This window comes from Nuphar pumila, chromosome 15, assembly GCF_984573655.1.
Source record: "Nuphar pumila chromosome 15, dmNupPumi1.hap1.1, whole genome shotgun sequence".
NCBI lineage: Eukaryota > Viridiplantae > Streptophyta > Magnoliopsida > Nymphaeales > Nymphaeaceae > Nuphar > Nuphar pumila.
Window position 1 is genome coordinate 45,229,498 of NC_143263.1, and position 21,576 is coordinate 45,251,073.

At 37.1% G+C, this 21,576-nt stretch overlaps 1 protein-coding gene across 1 annotated transcript in view; it reads right to left on the reverse strand.

Moving 5' to 3' along the window:
- The window catches only part of LOC149815299 (alpha-amylase 3, chloroplastic-like), an 83,343-nt gene extending 72,871 nt beyond the window's left edge, over positions 1–10,472 (reverse strand). Inside the window, exons 1-6 of the mRNA XM_089989958.1 lie at positions 10,052–10,472; positions 7,669–7,799; positions 7,217–7,271; positions 6,769–6,891; positions 6,555–6,675; positions 102–433 (exon numbers count right to left, since the gene is read on the reverse strand). Coding sequence (XP_089846084.1) covers positions 102–433; positions 6,555–6,675; positions 6,769–6,891; positions 7,217–7,271; positions 7,669–7,799; positions 10,052–10,309 — 1,020 coding nt within the window. The 5' untranslated portion in view covers positions 10,310–10,472. The remainder of the gene's footprint in view (positions 1–101; positions 434–6,554; positions 6,676–6,768; positions 6,892–7,216; positions 7,272–7,668; positions 7,800–10,051) is intronic.
- Positions 10,473–21,576: the final 11,104 nt, after the last annotated feature.

Genomic DNA, 21,576 nt, shown 5'->3' on the forward strand with positions numbered 1-21,576 from the left:
CCTTCACCAAATAAACTGTAGCATTAGTCAAATATTTGTTCAGTTCCTTTTGAAGGATATCTAAAACAATACCAGTGGATTAAGAGCATCCATATACAGACCTGCAAAAAAGTTTGAAGTGCCTTTTTCCTGAAAATCTGTGTCTTTGGAGGATGAGGACCAATTGGGACTTCCCATATTTTCTTGCTGTCTTTGCAAACACCCCAGTGAACAATGACATCACCAGAAAGATCAGTATTAAAAAATACAATACTTTTATCCATCTCTTTGCTCTCCTGAACAGAAATGCTCAAAGAATTGTTAACAATTGTTTCTTTTACAATGGGGTACTCATCACAGATTCCCTCATTTCGCTTAATCATCTTCTTCTCTCCCTGACCTTTCGATTGCGATGCTTTTGTTTTACGCAATATGTTCGACACCTGGTCAAAAGCTGCCAACAGCATAACAGTGGTTCAGACTCTCAGAGAGAGAATCAGGCTAATGATGTGTTAACCATGTCATTTTAGTCATTCTATTAGAAACATCAAATAAATAAAACATAGAAAGACAAGAATGAGAGTTTCATTAGATCATACTAGGGCATATGTGTTAAATTATGTACATTAATCATATTATGTAATATATATATTTTATATATATATGGTAATACATATACATATATTAATATATATGTATATGTATCTACTCAAATATATATATAAAATATATATTTCTATTTATTGTGTCATAAGGGTAGTTTAGTCTTTTCCCTATTTTTGCGCACATTCACTTTTCGGATGTGACTGTAATTATGTTTCTTTTATTTTTATTTTTATTTTTGTTCTTTTTATTTCTTTTTTGGATTTGTACCTAAAAGGTACCTTGGGGGGCCCACCAACATAGTCGTTGGGCCCTCTCCAACGGTCACATTTGTGACCGTTGGAGGGGCTCCAACGACTATGGGTGGAGCCCCTCCAAGGCCCCCTTTAGTGATGTTATAAATAGGGGTTCTCCCCTTTGTATTTCTTCATGGCTTTGAGTCAAAGCCCAAGTTCTCAATAAATTGATTCCATTATTTTATGCCTTTGTGCATTTGTGAGTTATTTGTGGGTTGTGCTTTTTGTGCACAATGTTCTTATTGTGCTTTCGTGGTGGGTTCAATATCAAGAATATTAAGGTCTTGATATTAGTATCTTGTTGGAGATACTTTCACATGGTATCAGAGCCTCGTTGGAAGAAAGAAGATCGTGTATTTCGCCTCTTGTGAAGCACCTCGAAAATCGTGCCCTCAAGCTAGTGAAGTTTTTGAGTAAAGCATTTGCTCCGGGCAATATTTTAGAAGCAACTTTTGTCAAGAAAAGGTTGAAAATCCGTTAAGGTACGCTTTATTTTTCATCTTCTCTTCTCCATAATCGGTGAAAAAGACTCTCACTTCTCTCTTGGTTTTAAACTTAGTGGTTCAAACTACCATGTTTGGGCCGGCAACATGGAAGCCCACATCAAAGGGAAAGGTCTTTGGGGTTATGTTCAAGGATCCATATCGGAACCCGAACCCAAGCTTTCTATTATAGAGAAAGGGGAAATCAAAATTCTTGAAGGAGAAGATAGACAAAAGGCCTTAGAAGAATATTCCAAAAGGCATGATGAGTGGGAAATGAAGAACTTCAAAATTTTGTCTTGGATTTTTTCGTCCGTTGAAACCAAGATCAATGCCAACATCATCAAATTTAAAAGGGCCTCCGAAGCTTGGTTATACCTTGAAAAAATGTATACGTCAAGGGACTTGTCTCACAAATACTACCTCCAAAAGAAAGCCTTGACTCTTCAACAAAATGATTTATCTATTCGGGAATATTTTGCCGAATTATCATCTATTTGGGACGAGCTTGCCATGCTCGAACCAAAATGGAGTGGAGAAGCTATTGAGTTAAGGCACAAACAACTTGAGGAAGATCGTTTCTTCAACTTCTTAAATGGTCTTAGACCCGAATTTGAGCAAATTCGGTCCTCCCTTCTATCGGCTTTTACCTCCCCATCTATTGAAGATGTCATCACCAAGCTAAGTGGTGAGGAAACACGTATGGGGATTAGTAAAAATAACCCAAGCATTCTTGCTACACCTTCTCAAAATGACTATGAAGTGGTCAATGCCGTGTCAAGACCCGGTAATAATTTGAAGACCTACAAACCGCCCCATTTCAAAAATCAAGGGCAAAATGATCGATATGGCAAGAGAGATTATAGCAAATTAACTTGCCATTTTTGTAAAGAACCGGGACATATCAAACCAAATTGTCCTAAATGGAAGAAATTCCTCGCCGCGGCTTTAGCATCCCAATCGGAGGAACGGCCTTCAACATCGAATGAACCTCTTTCGCTTCATCAAATTATGGATGCTCTTCAACCTCTTCTCAAAGGAGGCACTTCTGGAGCCGCCATGTCATCTTCTTCCTCTCTTGGTAAGACATCTTGGCTACTTGATTCTGGTGCTTCGTTTCATATGACTCCAAGTCATTGTTTTCTCTCTAATTATTCTGAAAATCGCCTTCCATCTTTTGTCTCAACCGCGGATGGAACCCCTCTTGAAATTAAAGGAATGGGTAATTTTGAAAAACAACATTTTTTTATCCCAAAAATTCGTTTTATTCCAAAACTAAACTTAAATTTACTTTCTGTTTCTCAACTCTCGGACTATGGTTGCGATATAAAGTTCTCTTCTAATAAATGTTGGATACAGGATCGCCAGTCCGGGAAATTGATTGGGAAAGGCTCTAGGAGAGGAGACCTCTACTATGTTGATTTTCTTAAAATTCCCAAGAATCAATTTTGTAATGTTGCTCAAAACAAAGATATTCATGTATGGCATAAGAGATTGGGTCATCCCAACATTGTTAAAATCTCTTATTTGCCTTTTGTTAAGAATCTTTGTAATGAAAATTTTGTTTGTAATGAATGTATTCTTGAAAAAATGAGAAGTCTTCCTTTTCCTCAAAGATCCATGTTTACAACAAAACCTTTTGAAATCGTTCACTCCGATGTATGGGGTCCAGCTCCGGTGATATCCAAGGGAGGTTTTTCGTACTATGTTATCTTTGTGGATGATTTCACTAGGTTTAGTTGGATATATTTTCTTAAACATAAATATGAAGTTTTTTCAACTTTCAAAACATTTCATATGATGGTTTTAAATCAATTCAATGGAAATTTGAAAATTTTTAGAACTGATTCAGGTGGCGAATACATTTCCAATGAATTTAAAAGCTATCTTGAAAACTATGAAATTCTTCATCAAAAATCTTGTCCCAAAACCCCCCAACAAAATGGGTTGGCTGAACGAAAACATAGGCATATTATTGAAACCACACGAACCTTGCTTATTTCTCAAAATATACCGAAAAAACTCTGGGCGGAGGCTGCTCTTACCTCTGTCTATCTCATAAATAGACTTCCATCTAAAAACTTGAACAAGATTTCCCCGTTTGAAAAATTATACGAAAAAGAACCTGATTATAGCAGGTTAAGGGTTTTTGGATGTAAATGTTTTGTCCTTACTGATAAAAATGACAAACTCTCCCCTAAGGCCATTCCTTGTGCCTTTCTTGGTTACTCTGAAACTCATAAAGGTTTTCGCTGTTATGATGTTAAGAGTGATAAACTTTATGTTTCCAGAAATGTAAGCTTCTTGGAAAATGTTAGTGGTTTCGAAAAACTTGAAACTAATGATGAGAATATAGATTATTCTTTTCTGTTTGATTTGTTAACTGAAGATGATGATACTAGCGATGATGAAACAAATCTAAATGTTGAATCTCATACTGATCAATCCATTAATGAAGAACCACATAGAGATCCTATAACCTACTCTCATAGAGATAGGAGTACTTTTAGAAGTGCTCTCGAAAGATATGATAGTGAGTCTACCCCTTCAAGTGAAGGAAATCTTCGTAGGACCGAAAGATCAAGAAAACCCCCTTCTAGGTTCATCTCATATGAGTCTTTTTCACCAAAATATAGAGCCTGTCTAAGCGCCATTCACTCGTACATAGAACCTAGGGATTTTGAGGAAGCACGTAAATACCCAGAATGGATAGTTGCTATGAACAATGAACTTGAAGCCCTAAAGAAAGCAAGAACCTGGGAGTTTCAAGACCTTCCTAAAGATAAGAAAGCAATAGGGTGTAGATGGGTGTTTAAAGTCAAAACTAAGTGTGATGGGTCTCTTGAGAGATATAAGGCCCGCTTAGTTGCAAAAGGGTATGGTCAAAAATATGGGATTGATTATGAGGAGACTTTTGCCCCCGTTGCTCGGATGGTCACCGTCCGATGTCTTATAACTGTTGCTTCAATAAACAAATGGAACATCTATCAGATGGATGTTAAGAATGCGTTTTTAAACGGAGATCTAAACGAAGAAGTATATATGGATGTTCCTCCTGGAATGGAGTATCCTAAAGGGAAAGTGATTCGTCTTCGGAAAGCACTGTATGGTTTAAAACAAGCTCCCAAAGCTTGGTATGATAGGTTTAACTCTGTAATGTTAGATAATGGTTTTTCATCATGCTTTACTGATACTGCTTTGTTTGTTAGAAAGTCTAATGCAGGGATTGTTATTCTGTTGCTATATGTGGATGACATGCTTATTACTGGGAGTGATTCTAAAGGGATTAAAAGCATAAAGTCCATATTAAAGGATAAGTTTGAAATGTCTGATTTGGGTTTCTTAACTTATTTTCTGGGTATTGAGGTTGCATACTCTCATAGAGGGTACTTTTTGTCTCAAACTAAGCTTGCATCTGAGATTATTGACAGGTCAGGTATTACAGATGATAAAGTTTGTGAAACTCCTGCTATAGTAGGAGCAAAAATGAAGATTGATGATGGTGTTCCTCTCTCCGATCCTACTCCCTACAGGCAACTAGTAGGCTTGTTGATGTATCTAAGTATCACCAGACCCGATATCTCACATGCGGTGCATACGGCAAGCCAATTTCAGCATGCACCAACTTCTGTTCACATGGGTGCTATCTTGCGTGTCGTGAGATACCTAAAGCACACTATTAATAAGGGAGTTTTTTTGTCTTCCTGTTCTGAGTTAAAATTAATTGCTTATACTGACTCTGATTGGGGAGGTGACCCAAATAACCGTCACTCCATCACTGGTTTTTGTGTTTTCTTAGGAGACTCATTGATCTCATGGAGATGCAAGAAGCAGCAAAAGGTATCTCTATCATCAACTGAAGCTGAATATCGTGCCATGGCAACTACTACCATGGAAATTGTTTGGATTCATCAGTTGCTGGAAGATATGGGAATCAAAATTGAAGGGCCTACCAAGCTTTGCTGTGACAACAAAAGTGCGATTTATATTGCTAAAAATCACACTTTTCATGAGCGGACTAAACATATCGAGATGGACTGTCACTATGTTCGGGAGGCGTATCTCCAAGGAATCATTGACCTTCCATATGTCACGTCCGAGTATCAGTTGGCAGACTTCTTCACTAAAGCCTTGTGTGCTCCGCGCTTCAACTTCCTTCTTAGCAAACTCTCGGTCATCCTGCCCTAAGTTTGAGGGGGGGTGTTAAATTATGTACATTAATCATATTATGTAATATATATATTTTATATATATATGGTAATACATATACATATATTAATATATATGTATATGTATCTACTCAAATATATATATAAAATATATATTTCTATTTATTGTGTCATAAGGGTAGTTTAGTCTTTTCCCTATTTTTGCGCACATTCACTTTTCGGATGTGACTGTAATTATGTTTCTTTTATTTTTATTTTTATTTTTGTTCTTTTTATTTCTTTTTTGGATTTGTACCTAAAAGGTACCTTGGGGGGGCCACCAACATAGTCGTTGGGCCCTCTCCAACGGTCACATTTGTGACCGTTGGAGGGGCTCCAACGACTATGGGTGGAGCCCCTCCAAGGCCCCCTTTAGTGATGTTATAAATAGGGGTTCTCCCCTTTGTATTTCTTCATGGCTTTGAGTCAAAGCCCAAGTTCTCAATAAATTGATTCCATTATTTTATGCCTTTGTGCATTTGTGAGTTATTTGTGGGTTGTGCTTTTTGTGCACAAGTGTTCTTATTGTGCTTTCGTGGTGGGTTCAATATCAAGAATATTAAGGTCTTGATATTAGTATCTTGTTGGAGATACTTTCACAATATGCTGCATTCATTTCAATACATTGTCTTTATCAAAGGATTCTTACTAAAAATATAAAAAGAAAATGTAAAGGATTGCAATAAATTGACAATAAAAAAGAACAGAACAACAAAAATACCACATAGTATCATCACATTTTTTGAGATTTCCAATTTTTTATAAGAAATTCAAATCTGCAAAATTTCCAATTTTTACTATTTATGATCTGTTATATTTCCTTGCAATCTTCCCAATAAAAATCACCTTTCCAATTCTCCCAAGAAAAAACCTTGGCAATATTATTGTAAATCCACATTTGTGACCAAGTTTCTAGACCAAACCCAAAACGTGAAAAACACTCTTGCTGAAGTACAAAGAGAAGTGAGAATAATACTGCAATTCACCTGGCCATATCTTAAAGCCATTATTATCAGAGGCAGTACCACCATCATCCTCAACACAGTCAATAAAATGCACTCTAAAATCCCTCCCTCGATATTGATACCAAGCCCTTGTTTCTTCTTCCTACAGAAAGCATAGGATGCATAAAAAAATGAAAATGACATGGAAATGCATGGACATGTATATGAATCTGAGAGAGAGAGAGAGATGCCAAACCTTTAGAACAAAATGTACAGCTGCAATTGAGTGGTTACTGCTGACATCAATCTGAATTTCATAAAGTACTTGCCCTTCCACAGATGATGGTGTTTGACTCAAAGGTGTCTCTATTGCGTAGTCCTAAAAGCACAAAAAGATAAATGTTTCTAGAGCCACCAAGACGAAAAAGAGCTGACAAGAGCAAATTGAAGCAAAAATTGATAGTGGTGATGTTTTTCCTATTTTATAATCAACCCCTATCTTAGAAGCATGTTGCTACCAGCCTACTGCAAGGTAGAAACTTTGACTGCTACATACAAGGTAGAAACTAAAATGATAATTGGCATCTCCAGGTCAGTGCATTAAAAGCTACTTTTATATATCTATAAAAAAATTTATCTTCATTACAATGATCTAAATCTTTTCTAGAACTTTCGGCACGTGAAATCCTCTCATTCAGACATACCTTAATAGGAATTGATCCTGGAGGTCTCATCTCAGCAGGAGGTTGATCCCATTCACTAGAAAAAGAAAAAGAATTAGAGAACTCAAAATCTATAAAGAGGGCCAACTTTAGAGAAAAAGAAAGAAATGGATCTACACATCAAAACACTGTACAAAAAGAAAGAACATATTCTATTGTTAATTTTCAACATACCACCATCCCATTGCAAATGCACAGTACAAGAGATTTTGCAACTATGTTCAGTTAAAGACTTTATGTTAAATCAAGCCAATTAAAGAAAAAAATAAGGCATAAATATTCCAGAACAACATAAAAAGCTCTGATTCTTGATTTCCATTCTAGTGGCAACATAATTTAAGCATGACAATAAGAGGTTAAGTTCCCGAATAAGGTAATGAAAATGTATTAAGTTAAATACTAAAGACAAACAAATTTTAAGCAAGAGAATGTACCTGCCAAGTTCATCACAGTAAGTAACACCCCAATGCAAGACCCACTTTCCTGGCAGATTGCATCCTATAGTAAGCTTCCAATTCAAATCATCCTTTCCATTATCTACCCTCACAGATATCTTCCCCTCTACCTATTAAATTCAATAAAAACTTTCTATTCAGAAGATAGTAAAGCATGACTGACAACCAGAACAAAAGAATTGATCCTACACAAATGATGCAATAAATAAAAATGAGATGACGTCTTGACACAGATGTCTACAAAACCAACATGCATGTGCACACTACACTCTCCAATCTCATGTCCACATTTCTCTGCGAACATGTTCTGATTCAACATTAGAAAGCAATAAACTGGTGTCAAAGTTATGATTAATGCAAAAAACTGTCATTTAACAGTACATTATACCATTAAGGGGCACAACCTTCTGAATGTAAGAAAAAGAAACCAATTATTTATTAATATTTAAGAGTGAATAGTGATCACATCAATGCGAAAAATACCTACCCAAGTTTTGTCCCAAATGTTGCCCTTGCAGGCCCATTTCTGGCCCAGATAAACTCCATATGATATTCTGTTTCTACTATTGTTTAAGGCCAGAATGGTAAGCTATGAAAGCATACAAGTTTGAATTTTGTATCTAATGGTTTAAAAGGATCAACTTTGCTGACTTAATGTAAGATTCGGCAGTCTCAATTAGAAGTGATCATCAAGAAAACATTATGGTAGAAAAGATTATACATAGATACATGCATACATACATATATACATATATATAGGATTTATATTCGCTACAGTCGATTGTACCTAGAATCTAGTTGGAATCTCATGATGCAAGTTGTTTTGACTTGATCTAACCTCATAGATGTGTTCAACATGGTCAATTTAGTAGGAATCGACCCTTGGATCATGTTTTTTGGATGAAAAAGCATGTCTTTTTAGTCAGGAAAATTGATGCATTCATAGCCAATGATTTTTGGATTGCCAAGAAAACCTACATACAGGTTGAATTCCGGCGATCCAAAAGCCGGTTTCCATTAGATAAAACATGTAGATCACATCTATGGTGTTAGATGTGACCAAAAAACAAAAATATTTAAAAAAAAAAGGGTTTGCTAAATCAATTTTATTTACAATCAATTGTAGTGAACTTTATCCCATATATATATATATATATATAGAGAGAGAGAGAGAGATCAAGTCCATTGGATCTGTTTGAATCCACCAGTTGTGATTTTGATAAAAAGATGCATTACATTTAATATGGAGCACCTTTTCAACTATGCATCTTTATCAGATTATTGAATTCAACATAGGTTCAGTCACTTTTGTTCCATGTAATATTCTCATAAATGCAATGCATCTTTTTCTGAATGATCACAGCCATTGGATCAAAACAGACATGATTAGGTGTAGGAGCACATGGTGCACCATATAGAGAGAATCCAAAATCTAAAAGCTTGTTATTTACAAAATTATTTGATGCATTAATGGTGATGATATTCAGCAGATAGAAATAGGAAAAGGTTGCCTAAAACTAAAAGTGCAAGGCTGATCAGTAAATCCCTGTAGAATTCCAAAGACCAGATAGCGATGTCAGCATCCAGTCAAAATAAACAAAGGAACGCTTCCGTGGATTCCTTGGACAATTTTGCGATCCCTAACGATGATACAGATTTGCTTCTCATAATACAAATTGCCTACTCTAAGTGAGTTTACCGCATGTAGAGATGCAGAAGCCACCAACGCATCTTAATGAATCTGAAGTAATTGGCATGCTATATACAAATGTTTGAAGATCCAAATCAGAATTCTGTTAAATAAAGTTGTCCATATTCAGCAAGCTAATTTTCCCGACATGCATAACGTATATGTTGCATCTATGTCTGTGACTATACCTAAGCTGAAGCTTTAGTTAGGATGTTCTAACTACTTGGGTCACACACATACTGTGAGAGGCAAGCATAACAGGCACGATTTTCATCCCGATAGCCACTTCATTGCAACTCCACTGAAGTGACTTGCATGTACTATATGCATCAAAAGAGGACCTTACCATCATCATAATTGTCATCAGGCAATTCGCTAGGTCTTCCTACACCATCATTAGCAATTAAATTCAAGTGTCTCTTCAATTAATTTCCACTTCTCATCATCAGCATCATTAATAGCAATCAGATTCCGGTGAAACATCATGATCAATAACAATTAGATTCAAACCGTCGCCATCGATGATCATCATCGACGGATCTAAACTCAAAACAAATAAAACAAATTTTAAAAACCTAAAATAACTAACAAATTCTCATCATCATCATCGTTGTCCTCATCGACGGAAAATCGGACAAAAAAAGGGAAAAAAACGAGAATTCATTCAGATACCTTCTGCACGACCTTCAACGGATACGTATGCCTAAAGACGACGTCCTCCGACGCGGCCGCCTCCGCCGCTTCAACGAACGCCTCCGCGAGGCCCGCACTGACCCTGAACCTACCCCTAAACTTACAGAAACACCCGAAATCCGGCACTTTCGGGGAGAAGCTGACGCCGGAAATCCTCGATCCGCCCAGTTTGTGGACAAACCTAGGGCTCGATCTCCGGAACTGGTGCAACGGAGGCATCACTCTCAGAGTCGCCATCAGAATCTTGCCGAGCTCTCAGGGGAAAAAGAGATCCACAGAAATTCAACAGAAAAATCGGAGGGAAAATTATTCCTTCTTCTTCTTCTTCGCGCTCTATAGTTGGGAACTTGGGAGAGGTGTCATCATTTTTATTTATTTATTTTTGGATAAAATTTTCCGCAATTTTGGGTGAATGAACAGGGTATTTATAGGGAGAGGAGGGATGACTCATCATTGATAAAACTCGTAGCGTATATTCTGATCAGGTTCACCTGAAAGAGAGAGGTGTAATGACCGAAAAGTACATGACTTTTTGCTTTCGGGACGGAAACAAACACTGCTTCCGAAAAGGACATACAGCTCCTTTACTACTTTGTTGTTGTTTTTTTTATTAGATGTGATTAAGATATAAATGGATTAACCCACCAAAGTGTCATACGTGGTTCTTTTGACTGGACACGGTGCTTTCAAAACTATTTTGTTCGCGTGGTGCGTCCTCATGTATACTATTTATAATGAAAATTTATGTCTATCTGGTGTCCATTTCTTAGTGTCCTTGTGATGTAGACTTAAACATGATTATAGGTATAGTTAAGTTTGTCTTGTTAATTGACTCATACTAAACTTCAAATAATTTTTATTTTAATTTAAAGTATGCCACCTTATGCTCGTTGCCACATGAGTACAGTGGTGGCGGGGTCCTGTGCCAAGCTGAAGGCCCAGGTTCTGGAATCCCTCTGCCACGTGGGGCTTAATAGATAACTGATAGGGTTCTGCCTAACCCCAGCTTGCCTTTCCAAAGAAAAAGTATGTCAACGTAAAACTCAGACAGAAGGCTTAACCTCAACCCCAGAGAGTCGCCAAGCTTCGGCTTCGGTTTCTATTTTTCTTTTTCTTATAAGAAAATCTTCTACTTGGGAGATGGCCCAAAAAAAAACTCTATATATATGAGTTAGGCAAGTCACTAAGCTTTTGTAAATATCGAATTAGAAAGATTTGCTTGGCTTAGATGAGCCAAGTTAGTTAGACATTAATTTCAAAGGGGGCTAAAGTCGATGACTCGTTATTTAAAATTGAAAACACCACGAGTTGAATGGCTTCATTAGTCATTGAGTAAGATGACAGGAATAATGTGGGAATTTTAAATCTAGCGATACTTATTAACAACAGTGGCGGCCAAAAAGATTTGAGGACATCCAAAAGGCTCCGTAGTATGGTAATAAAGGGCGCTCTCATTGGAAAGACTTTTCTGCCCCTTATTATGGCAAAGTTTTACTGTTTTGTCATTCTACCGCATGGGATTATATAACAGTTCATTGATAGAGTCATAAAAGGAGAGTCGTACCAAACTCTTTCTTGAGAAAAAGAAAAAACGGCCTCATTAGATATAAAGTTTTTTAAGGTAATTTACGTATAGGCGCCTAACTTATGGTAAATTTTATATTTAACTACTTTGGTTTTTAAATATCTAAAATAAGAGTCATTAGAACATGAGAATTGAAATATGAGAACTAGAAATATGGATATTTCCAACACTTTTTTTGCAAAATCAACCATGTGGATGTGATCGGCACGGTGAATTTGCTAAAAAACAACCATTGGATAGTGTATTTTCATGAAAAAAATTGTGATTTTTGAATGCTTTAATATTTACAAAGATATGAACCATTGATTTTTAAAGCCTTAAAAAATCTCATTTACGCATCAAAATTGGATGATTCAAGAGCGGGTTCTTATAAAACCAATCATGTGGATAATTAGTAAGGTTAGATTCAAGAAAAAATAATAAACACGGTTTTTACAGCAATTTACTTTATTAGACGGTTGAGGCTGAATTAGCTTTTATATAACCTAACTTAAGTTAATTACTCAAAATTATATTTTTTATCTTGAGATTATTTAATGTTATTTTTGCGGTTTCCTATTTTTTAGAAATAATTGGGCGCAAAATGACATTCACAAGGATTTGGCTTAGTGGGATAGGGGTTAGACTGTTTGACAGGCAGTCAATCCCATGAGTGTCACCTCTTAAGTAAGCCAAAGCTTGGTGTCTCCCTGGGGTTGAAGGGTAAGCCTTCAGAGTTTCATGTCAAAACAGAGATTGTAGTACGTCTGGCAGGTTGAACCTATGCGGCTAGGTCTTTGCACCTAGGGCGGTTTCTTCAACTAAAAAAAAAAATCTAAGAGTAAAAGTAATACAAGCAACCAATTGAAGAAATTTTTGGAAAGTGAATCATTTCCTGTAAATATCTAAGACACTAGGCATCTAAATATTAATTCACCATACACCAGATGCCTATATGTAATTACCTCTTTTTATGCGTGGAGAGCACGCCGACAAACTTGTGAAACATTTTCCCACCTAAAGAAGTAAACTACTTCCCCAAGTCAGAAAAGTATTCCATATGTCCACGTTGGCAGAAGGTGTGTCACTTGTCTTGGACTTGTGTAACGCTTTATAAAGCGACGCGTCGCACATGACACGCTTTGTCCTGTCTTGTACGCTACACACCACACGTATCCAATGCAGGATAGCGCCCGAGCAGAGTTACGTCTGTCCCCTCTCGGGTGTGTCTTGCATATCAAACATGCTTTAAGTTTCACTTATTATAAATGCTCTTTTACATGAAAATTTGTCTCATTCCTCTTTCTAAGAGAATCTTTGGCACCCTACTTTTTGAAAATAGAAAGTGGTTTATATGTTTGCAATTGTGCTTCACACGGATTCAAACATACGTGAATTATAGCGAGAAAAAAAAACTAGAGTTAAAAGGCATACGGGGTCTCGGCTCATTTGGCAAAAGGCGACTCACGAATATTAACAAGGGTGACAATGGGTCGGGTTTACCCAGACCTGAACTTTACCAAACCTTATAGGGTCCCGATATGGTGATAAATAAGACCTGGGTCTGGACCCAGAGGTCCGATTAATACATGAATGTGGGTATACTTTGTGAAATTTTATACCAGACCCGAGCCCCACCCAAGCTCTTATTAAGACCATAATTTTTCAAAGTAAAAATGATAAAATTTATTATTTTATTAAGTACGGCCCGGGTCTGGTTCATGCAATTCTTATCACGAGCGGGTATAGTTTCTCTTTTGGCGAGTCCAATTAAACCCAAGTCCGAACCCAATACCATACTAAAAAATTGAAGCAAGGTTCCACGGGAGCCTGAACTAAACCCAACTTGTTAACACACCTAATCACAAGTTTGAAACCCATATACTTCACATGTTTATATCGATTTACATGTCATCATGATCAAATGATATAAGTCTTGTCTCCCTTTGGTTTAAGGACTAAGTTGGTGTACTTTTGCAAGCAAGGGAGACTTAACCTAACTTACCCAACTTTTTGGTTCTTCTACAAAGTTCACTTATTTTTTCATAATTAATCTTACAATCATTGAGTTGACCATTATTTAATCAAAGAAAATAATTAAATTTTGATGTCATTGATTATTTGTTTAATAGAAAAGCACAAGATGGTTTGCAAAATTACACCCAGTTTGTTTTCATGTTTGAGCAGTAATTGTGACAACTATATCCATATTTACTTGGGCTATCTGAGGCTGGTAAATGAGCCAAATGAATTGAACTTGACTTATTTGCCTTGTGAAACCGAGTTAGATGAGCTGAGTTCGGTAGCTACTTAACAAAAAAAAAACTTTTAAATTGAAAATAATAGAAATTGGACTCTAAAACTACTAAGCCAAGCTTGAAGGTTCATTTATAAAATAAATATATTGTCTCAAAGATGAGCAATAAGATTTGAAGTATAAACTCATTGCTTGCAAGCAGTATGACAACTATTAGCAATATTTTTTTTTAAATCACAAAAAAAAAAAAGCGAAGAATCACCTGACCATTTTTCGAAAATATTGACAGTTTTTTGTAAATTTTTTTGTCAAAAATGCAAGATTTACAAAAAAATCAAAATCTAACGAGATTTTGGCAGTCGATATTTAAACCCTCCCCCCTAAAAAGCAAGAACAGTTTGATTAAGTCGAACAGTCTGATTAAGTTAAACACTTGAACCATCTATACTCTACGATATGACATATACATAAAACGTATTTGTTACTAGTTAGTGAGCCTATAAGACACAAGTTGAATCGAACACTCGTTGGTCGTGCCCTGCTAGCCGAGCCTCTTTTACAAGTTTGAAGGAGCTCTTTACAAGTCGAACACGACCCAACCCAGGAGCAGCTCATCTAGTTTCCCAACCTTGCGTATGACATATTCCTGGCAACAGAAATACCCATATATACTTGAAATGGGTACGGGTCGGGTACTTGACCCGTTTCCAACTGTAAGGGCAATAAATGTAGATTTTGAAGATAATGGCGCTATTCTCTTAAACATTTAGGTCCTTTTACGCGGCAAACTCGCACGTGTAATGGATGTCATTCGTCGAAGGTCTGAAAAAAAGGCCAAAGAGAATCCAAAAGAATTGACACGTGTGACTGATGACCACCGTTGAACGGTGAGGACAAAGAGGAGGCCGCGGAGCTGTTTGACAGTGATATCGTAGATGATCCAGCATGGCATAACGGTGCTTGAACGGTGATAAACGCGTCCCTCGGTTCCCATCGTGACAAATATCTAGGGGTGTCAACGGGCCTGATTTATACCCTGACCATACCCGGACTTTATAGGTCCCTGACCCGAACCAAACCCTACAGGATCCGGGTATGGTGATAAATAAGATGACCCGATTAAGACTTGGGTTCGGAACTGAAGGTCTGATTAATACATGAACCCGGGTATAGTTTGTGAAATTTTATACCAGACTCGGGCCTGACCCAAGTTTCAATTAAGACCCGCAAATTTTTAATGTAAAAATGACAAAATATATGGTTCTACCCGGTATGAAACGGGTTTAGTTCATGAAGTTCTTATCTGGTCCGGGTATGGTTTTTCTTACAGTGGACCCGATAAGACCCAAGTCCGAACACAATACCATACTCAAAAATCTGGTTCAAGTATGATTCCACCTGGATCCGAACCAAACCCGACCCGTTGACACTCCTACAAATATCAGAGATATTTTGAAAAGGTCACCAGAAAAAGTCATATTTTAGCGGCCGTTCAAACTAACCAAAATAACGTGATATTCTCATTGAGATAGAAAGATTGCGATCTTTATTGATAAAATCTTGTAAAAACGTTTAGTGTATTTTTGCACATGTTTTTCATTTTTTATACTTTCAGTTATGCTGTTTGTGTTAAGATTTTCTGAGATGAAAAATATGAGAAATATAAAAAGTTCAATTTCCCACGATAAATTCATGACGGACTAATTTTCTGTTTTTCACTATGCTCGATTCCATACACCACATCATGGTGAGTAACATTGCGATGTTAATTTTGAAAATCTCAGGAAAAGTCAGCTGTTTTTATGGCCGGTTAAAATGCTTAAAATGTTGCGATATTTTCAAATGTATAGAATGATATTTATCGCTTAAATGGAAATATATTGGTTTTATTGACAAAATATAGGAAACATCTGTTTTATTTTTTCACGTGTTTATCTAATTTTATTCTTTGTTCATAGGTTTTGTCTTTTATCATTTCATCTTTTGTCAAATTTTTCTAGATAAAAACGGAAATGTCAAAAATTCAATTTCTCCTTGAGAAATTGCCAGCCGTTCAATTCACGTTTGTCACCAGCCATGACAGACATCCATCTCCGAGGTGCTAGCGGATGGTACATTTATGCCAGCCTTCACCAGCAATCCGTACCGTACTCTTCTTGAGATGGCAGTCAATGGGTCGGGTATCAGACACATCAATGTATACTCGAATCCGGCCAAATAACATTTACCAGGTCACATCATGAAATCTCAAACCCGGATTCATATAATTTTAGAAGTTTACTTTCACTAAAATTGCATATAAAACGTTTGGATTGGGTCAGATATATAGCAAAAATCATAACCCAAACCCGGCCCGGATATTACTCAGGTTGGGTTCATCTGAACCCAAAAAATATTCAGGTCTCATTTTTTATAGCCATAATCGATGGCTACTGATGCAGACCAAGTTCCGGGTGAGCTTGACGAAGGTCTAAATCATGCAAACGGATCTAAGATAAGCCGATTTGGATTCATCACCCAAACTCAAAATAATGGAAGTAAGCTTATCACCCGTAAGGGACAACCTCTAAGGAAACGCCACTTGAGCCGTGGATCCATCTCATCCAAGTGGCACCCCTTGGTCGCTTTCCTCATCAAAGTCAAGTGAAACCCAGATGAGGTGTCTCCTCTAGAAGCCTCTCTAAAACCATGTGACCCTTGTACTTTCTTCCTTTCTGGTGTTATTATTTTTTATTTGCTTTAATTCTTGATCCTCCACTTAACCCAAACCTAACCCAACTCACCTAAACGTTAAGCCCTAAACCTAGGTCCACCAAAACGCATCTGCCTGCTACCCAATACAAACTCAACCCATTGACAACCCTAGTGCTCCGTAATTCGACACGATATTAACAATCAAAATGGTTTGGAGGAGGGTTACCCAGCTGAGCCATCAAGTGCCACCCATGTTGTAGATTGAGAAACGAGTCCCGTCCATCTTCGAAGTGGATAGTGAAGAGGATAACGGATCACATCACATCGATTATCATTCATCTTGACGGGCTGGAAGCCTGGAACTGATCTGGATTTATTTGTGGTTCTGGAACCCGGTCCATCTTTGAGGTGTTGCTACTAAGCCCCGGAACTGCTAGACATGGGTCCTGATCCCGATAGCGCAAACTGGACCGTTTTAAATCTTTATTTTATTATATTTTCCAATGGAAACTTCTGGCTCTTAATCAAATTTCAAGTGGGACCTGGGTCTGGTTTAAAACTTCATAAATCAGACAAGGGTGCCCATCCGATTGGATCTTAGTTGGTATCTGGTCATTCCTGAACCGTTGTCCATTGATAGCCATATGGATAGTGCCTCTTTGGCTATGATGGAGCGAAGGGCAATCGGATCAATCAGAACATTTGGGCCCATATGTAGTCCAGGAACAGAAGAAACGAAGCTTAATTTGGACAATATTAATTCAGTTGGTGTTCCTCTGTCTATAAAAACTTGGCATAATTTTTTGGATTAGAGGAAAGATGATTCATTGAGGACATTAATGATACTAATTGAACGCCCTGCCCAGGGGTACAAATGGACCAGATTCCATATATGGGACCTCCAACCCTAATCTGACACATTATTTTAGAGCACTGATCATCAAATAAGAGCATATATTTGACACCATAGTTTGTATGTACAATCTAGTTGGAATCTTATAATGCAAGTTGTTTTGCCTTGATCTATGCTTAAATTAGTAAGAATCGACCCTTGGATGGTGTTTTTTTTTTATGAAAAACATGCTTTCTTGAGTCCCGTAAATTTAATGCATTTAGAGCCGTTGATTCTTCAATCACGGGAAATTCTGGCGATCCAAATGCTGATTCCCACTAAATAGAGCAGGTAGATCACATCTATGGTTTCAAAATGACTTAAAAAATAGTGCCTGCTAAGTTTGTAATTTTGTACATAAACACTTGCTGCACAAGAGAGAGAGAGATTGTTCCAAGTGTAATATTATTTTGTCAATTTTTTTTTTTTTGCGGTTGACTCTTTCTCACTCTCTCTCTCTCTCTCTCTCTCTCTCTCTCTCTCTCTCTCTCTCTCTCTCTCTCTCTCTCATATCAATTAGGTGCTGCAGGTGCAGGTACCGGGTCAGGTACCACATCTGGTCACTGGGTTGGCTCGGTGCTTATGTTGGACCGGACACAATGTGTGCTTAATGCTTATACCCAGCTTGACATACCAGGCATTACTGGGTTTGGACAAGGCTGGCAGTGGTCCAATTAGGGCTGTCAACAGGTCAGATATCTGATCCATCAAGGTGCACCTAAACCCGCTCAGACAACAAGCAGGCTTGTTTGGTTCAGGTTATGAGTATGCCTGGCTGAGAAAATGGAATTCCAAACCCTATCCGTATAATCTAAAGAGCATTTTAAATGCATATTATTACCTAGGGCCACTAAGAATAGGTGAACTGAAAATATGAGAACTAGAGTGTGAACTGAGATTTTCATGGGTTTCTTTATTTGTTTGTTTTTTCCCTTAAATCTGACCATACAAATGTGATCTACTTGGCTTTAAAGGGACTCACTCTTGAATCATCCGATTCCGATGCATAGGCAGGATTTTTTAAAGCTTGTAAATTGATGGCTCAGAGTTTTTGAAACTATTCAAGCGTCTAAAATTCTTTTTCTTTCGTCAAAAAAACATGATCCAACAGTCTAATTCCTTTTAAATGGACCATGTTGAACACATCTGCAGATAATGTTTTTTCGACAAAAATCATGATTTTTGGATGCTTGAATGTTTATAAAAAATTTGACCTGCCAATTTTCAAGCTTTAAAATATCTTGCTTATGCGTCACAATACCACCTTGAGAGGACACTAAATAAACTATCTGAAACAAGGCATGTTTTCCCATCTCTAGCTTGGTTATTAAAAAAGATGAAATGGGTACAGATATACATGCCTTAATAATGAAAACTTCCCATATAGAGTAAATTCCATGGTGCACATATTCCCATTCTTTTAACCATTTTCGCTAAAAGACTTCTTCACTGTTAAAGATCTTTTACTTTAGTGTCTTTCTAATCCATGAGTTTACTCCTTTATTCCAACCAACATGGATTCTTCACCACGCACTAAGACCTGAAACATTGATATCAGAAAAGGCAGCTAACGATCCCAGATAGATCTGTCATTGTAATTAACATAAATATGCAATTCAAATTAGTAAAAAAAGTTATTGTTCTCTCATACTATGAAAATGTAGATATATAAAAGCACGCCATTGCACAGATTGATCAGATAACACTAAAGGATTTTTATAAGGTTCTATTATTATTTAATGATGTTGCTAATGAAATTCGAGAGTTGCAACTTGTACTCTCACAACACAAGATTATACTTTTCAATGCTTAAGCAAATGTATGAAAAGAACAGTAACAAAAGTTTTAAATCTAAAGCGGTATAATGACATTAAATTTTAGTTCTGCTAACAGATCTTTTGAACAAATAGCTCCCAATATTAGATGACACCATCACCTTTCTCCAATGACAATTGTACCAAGGGAATATTATTGTCAACTTTAAATTTAAGATGAGTGTCATTTATCCTATAAAAGAAGATTTTAAAAGAATTATTTACTAACCACAGGATTACTGAGTAGCTCTTTCTTGTAGGCTCAGTCACATCCTTGTCTTTTGAACTGCATAATTAACAAGATATCTTTTCATGCATAAATCGTTAGAAAACCTAAATCATATTGGAAAATCTGCAAGACATCTTGAACATATCTGTGCCAATTCTGTCCCTTCTGATTTCAACTTTAGTCAGGTAAATAAATCAAAAGAACCTGTGCGGTGTTTTAGAAGTTTCTTTCAGAAAAAAAAATAGGGATGCCCAATGAGTACAGCCAGTTCTTTTCTCTAGATATTTTGGTGGGATTTAACAGCATTTTCTTCTGGTCCGCATCTACCAAAATGGGATGATGGCAATTGAAAGATAGCTTGAATTGTGCTAAAACTAAAAATAGTTGCCTTGCCAATATAGAAAAATCAGAATATTTTGTTAACACCAATGAGAATCTTAGATTTCAGTTTTTTTCCCTTTTTGATCAACAAATCTATAAAAGGACAAAACTGCCTTACTAAAATCAACGGAATCATTTGAGCAATACCAGGGAAAGAAAAAATAGAATATACAGAGTTATTTTCTTGTTCTGCCAAAAGAAATGCCCATGAGCATGGCCTACATTCTAATGGTTAACAAGATCAAGAAGCTGATATAAATACTGTCAATGAATGAAACAGGCCATGTAAAACAAAATATCTAGTTTTTCCCAGCCAATGATTTCTGCTGCAGATGTTTACCATGTTGTTACAGCAACAGTGCCACTCTACGTAGCCATGATTTTGGCCTACATTTCTGTAAAATGGTGGAACCTCGTCACTCCAGATCAGTGTTCTGGAATAAATAGATTTGTGGCCATGTTTGTTATCCCCTTACTGTCATTCGATGTGATTTCCAAGAACAACCCTTACCAGATGAATGTCAAATTCATAATCTCAGATTCCTTGCAGAAACTTCTAGTCCTTGCACTAACAGACTGGGTCAAACTTAGCACTAGAGGTAATTTTGATTGATTGATAACTGGGTTTTCTCTGTTGACACTGACAAACACTCTGGTAATGGGGATCCCATTCCTAAAGGCCATGTATGGTGATTATGCCGCTGCCTTACTGGTTCAGATAGTGGTTTTACAAAGCATGGTGTGGAATACACTACTGATGCTTTTATTCAAATTTCGGGTGGCCAAGGTTGCTAACTTGCTGTAGCTGACCATGCAACAGTTAGTCCAACAGTGGTTCCTGGTGCTGTGCAGATGGATTCACTAGAGGAAGCTCACACTCCCGAAATTACTGGTATGTGTTTCTATTTGTTTCTTTTGAAATACTGAGCTTTGCCAAAGCCCAGTATTTCTGAAGGACAAGTTAACCAGCAGCATAACAAAATCTGAGTCACATGAATCATCCATGATGTTATGTCATAATATGTTAATGGAACCATCTGATAAGTGCTCTGGTCAATGAATGGATTAACTTTCTGCATATATTACATATTGTAATAAAGCAAGCTTGCAGCATAGTTTCTACCATGTTCTCTTCAGACAGCAATCCACAACGCATGAGGAAGTGCTCCATGAGTACTAGAACCCTTTAGATTGAAAGATCCTACCCCAACGTACCAATGTCTTTGGGGCCTGGTAACTCATGAATCGTGCCCAGTGACCCTCATGACTATGTTTTTATCTAACATGACCAAAGAAATACATGGCTTTCCCTTGATGTCTATAGAGCTTCCATCATAAGTCACAGACAGTTGTAAATGGTTTATCAACAATCATGCCCATTAGCCCACTACCTTCTTTTAATGTTAAACCGGGTCACCCAATGGGTTAGACCCGATCCATATGTCCAACACTGCAAACTGACCATAAGAAAATAGAAACGATTTCTTTACGGGATTTCAATCAAGAATAAAACCCCAGAAAGAATATTTATGAGAGAGAGAGAAGGTACTTGCAGACGAGGGAGCAATGGAGGACAACAAAATTGAGTTGGTTGAAGATGCGATTGATAATGTACTTTGGAGGTCGAAGTGCATGAGGCAACGCCACGTTCTCTCTCTTGCTCTCCCTCTCCC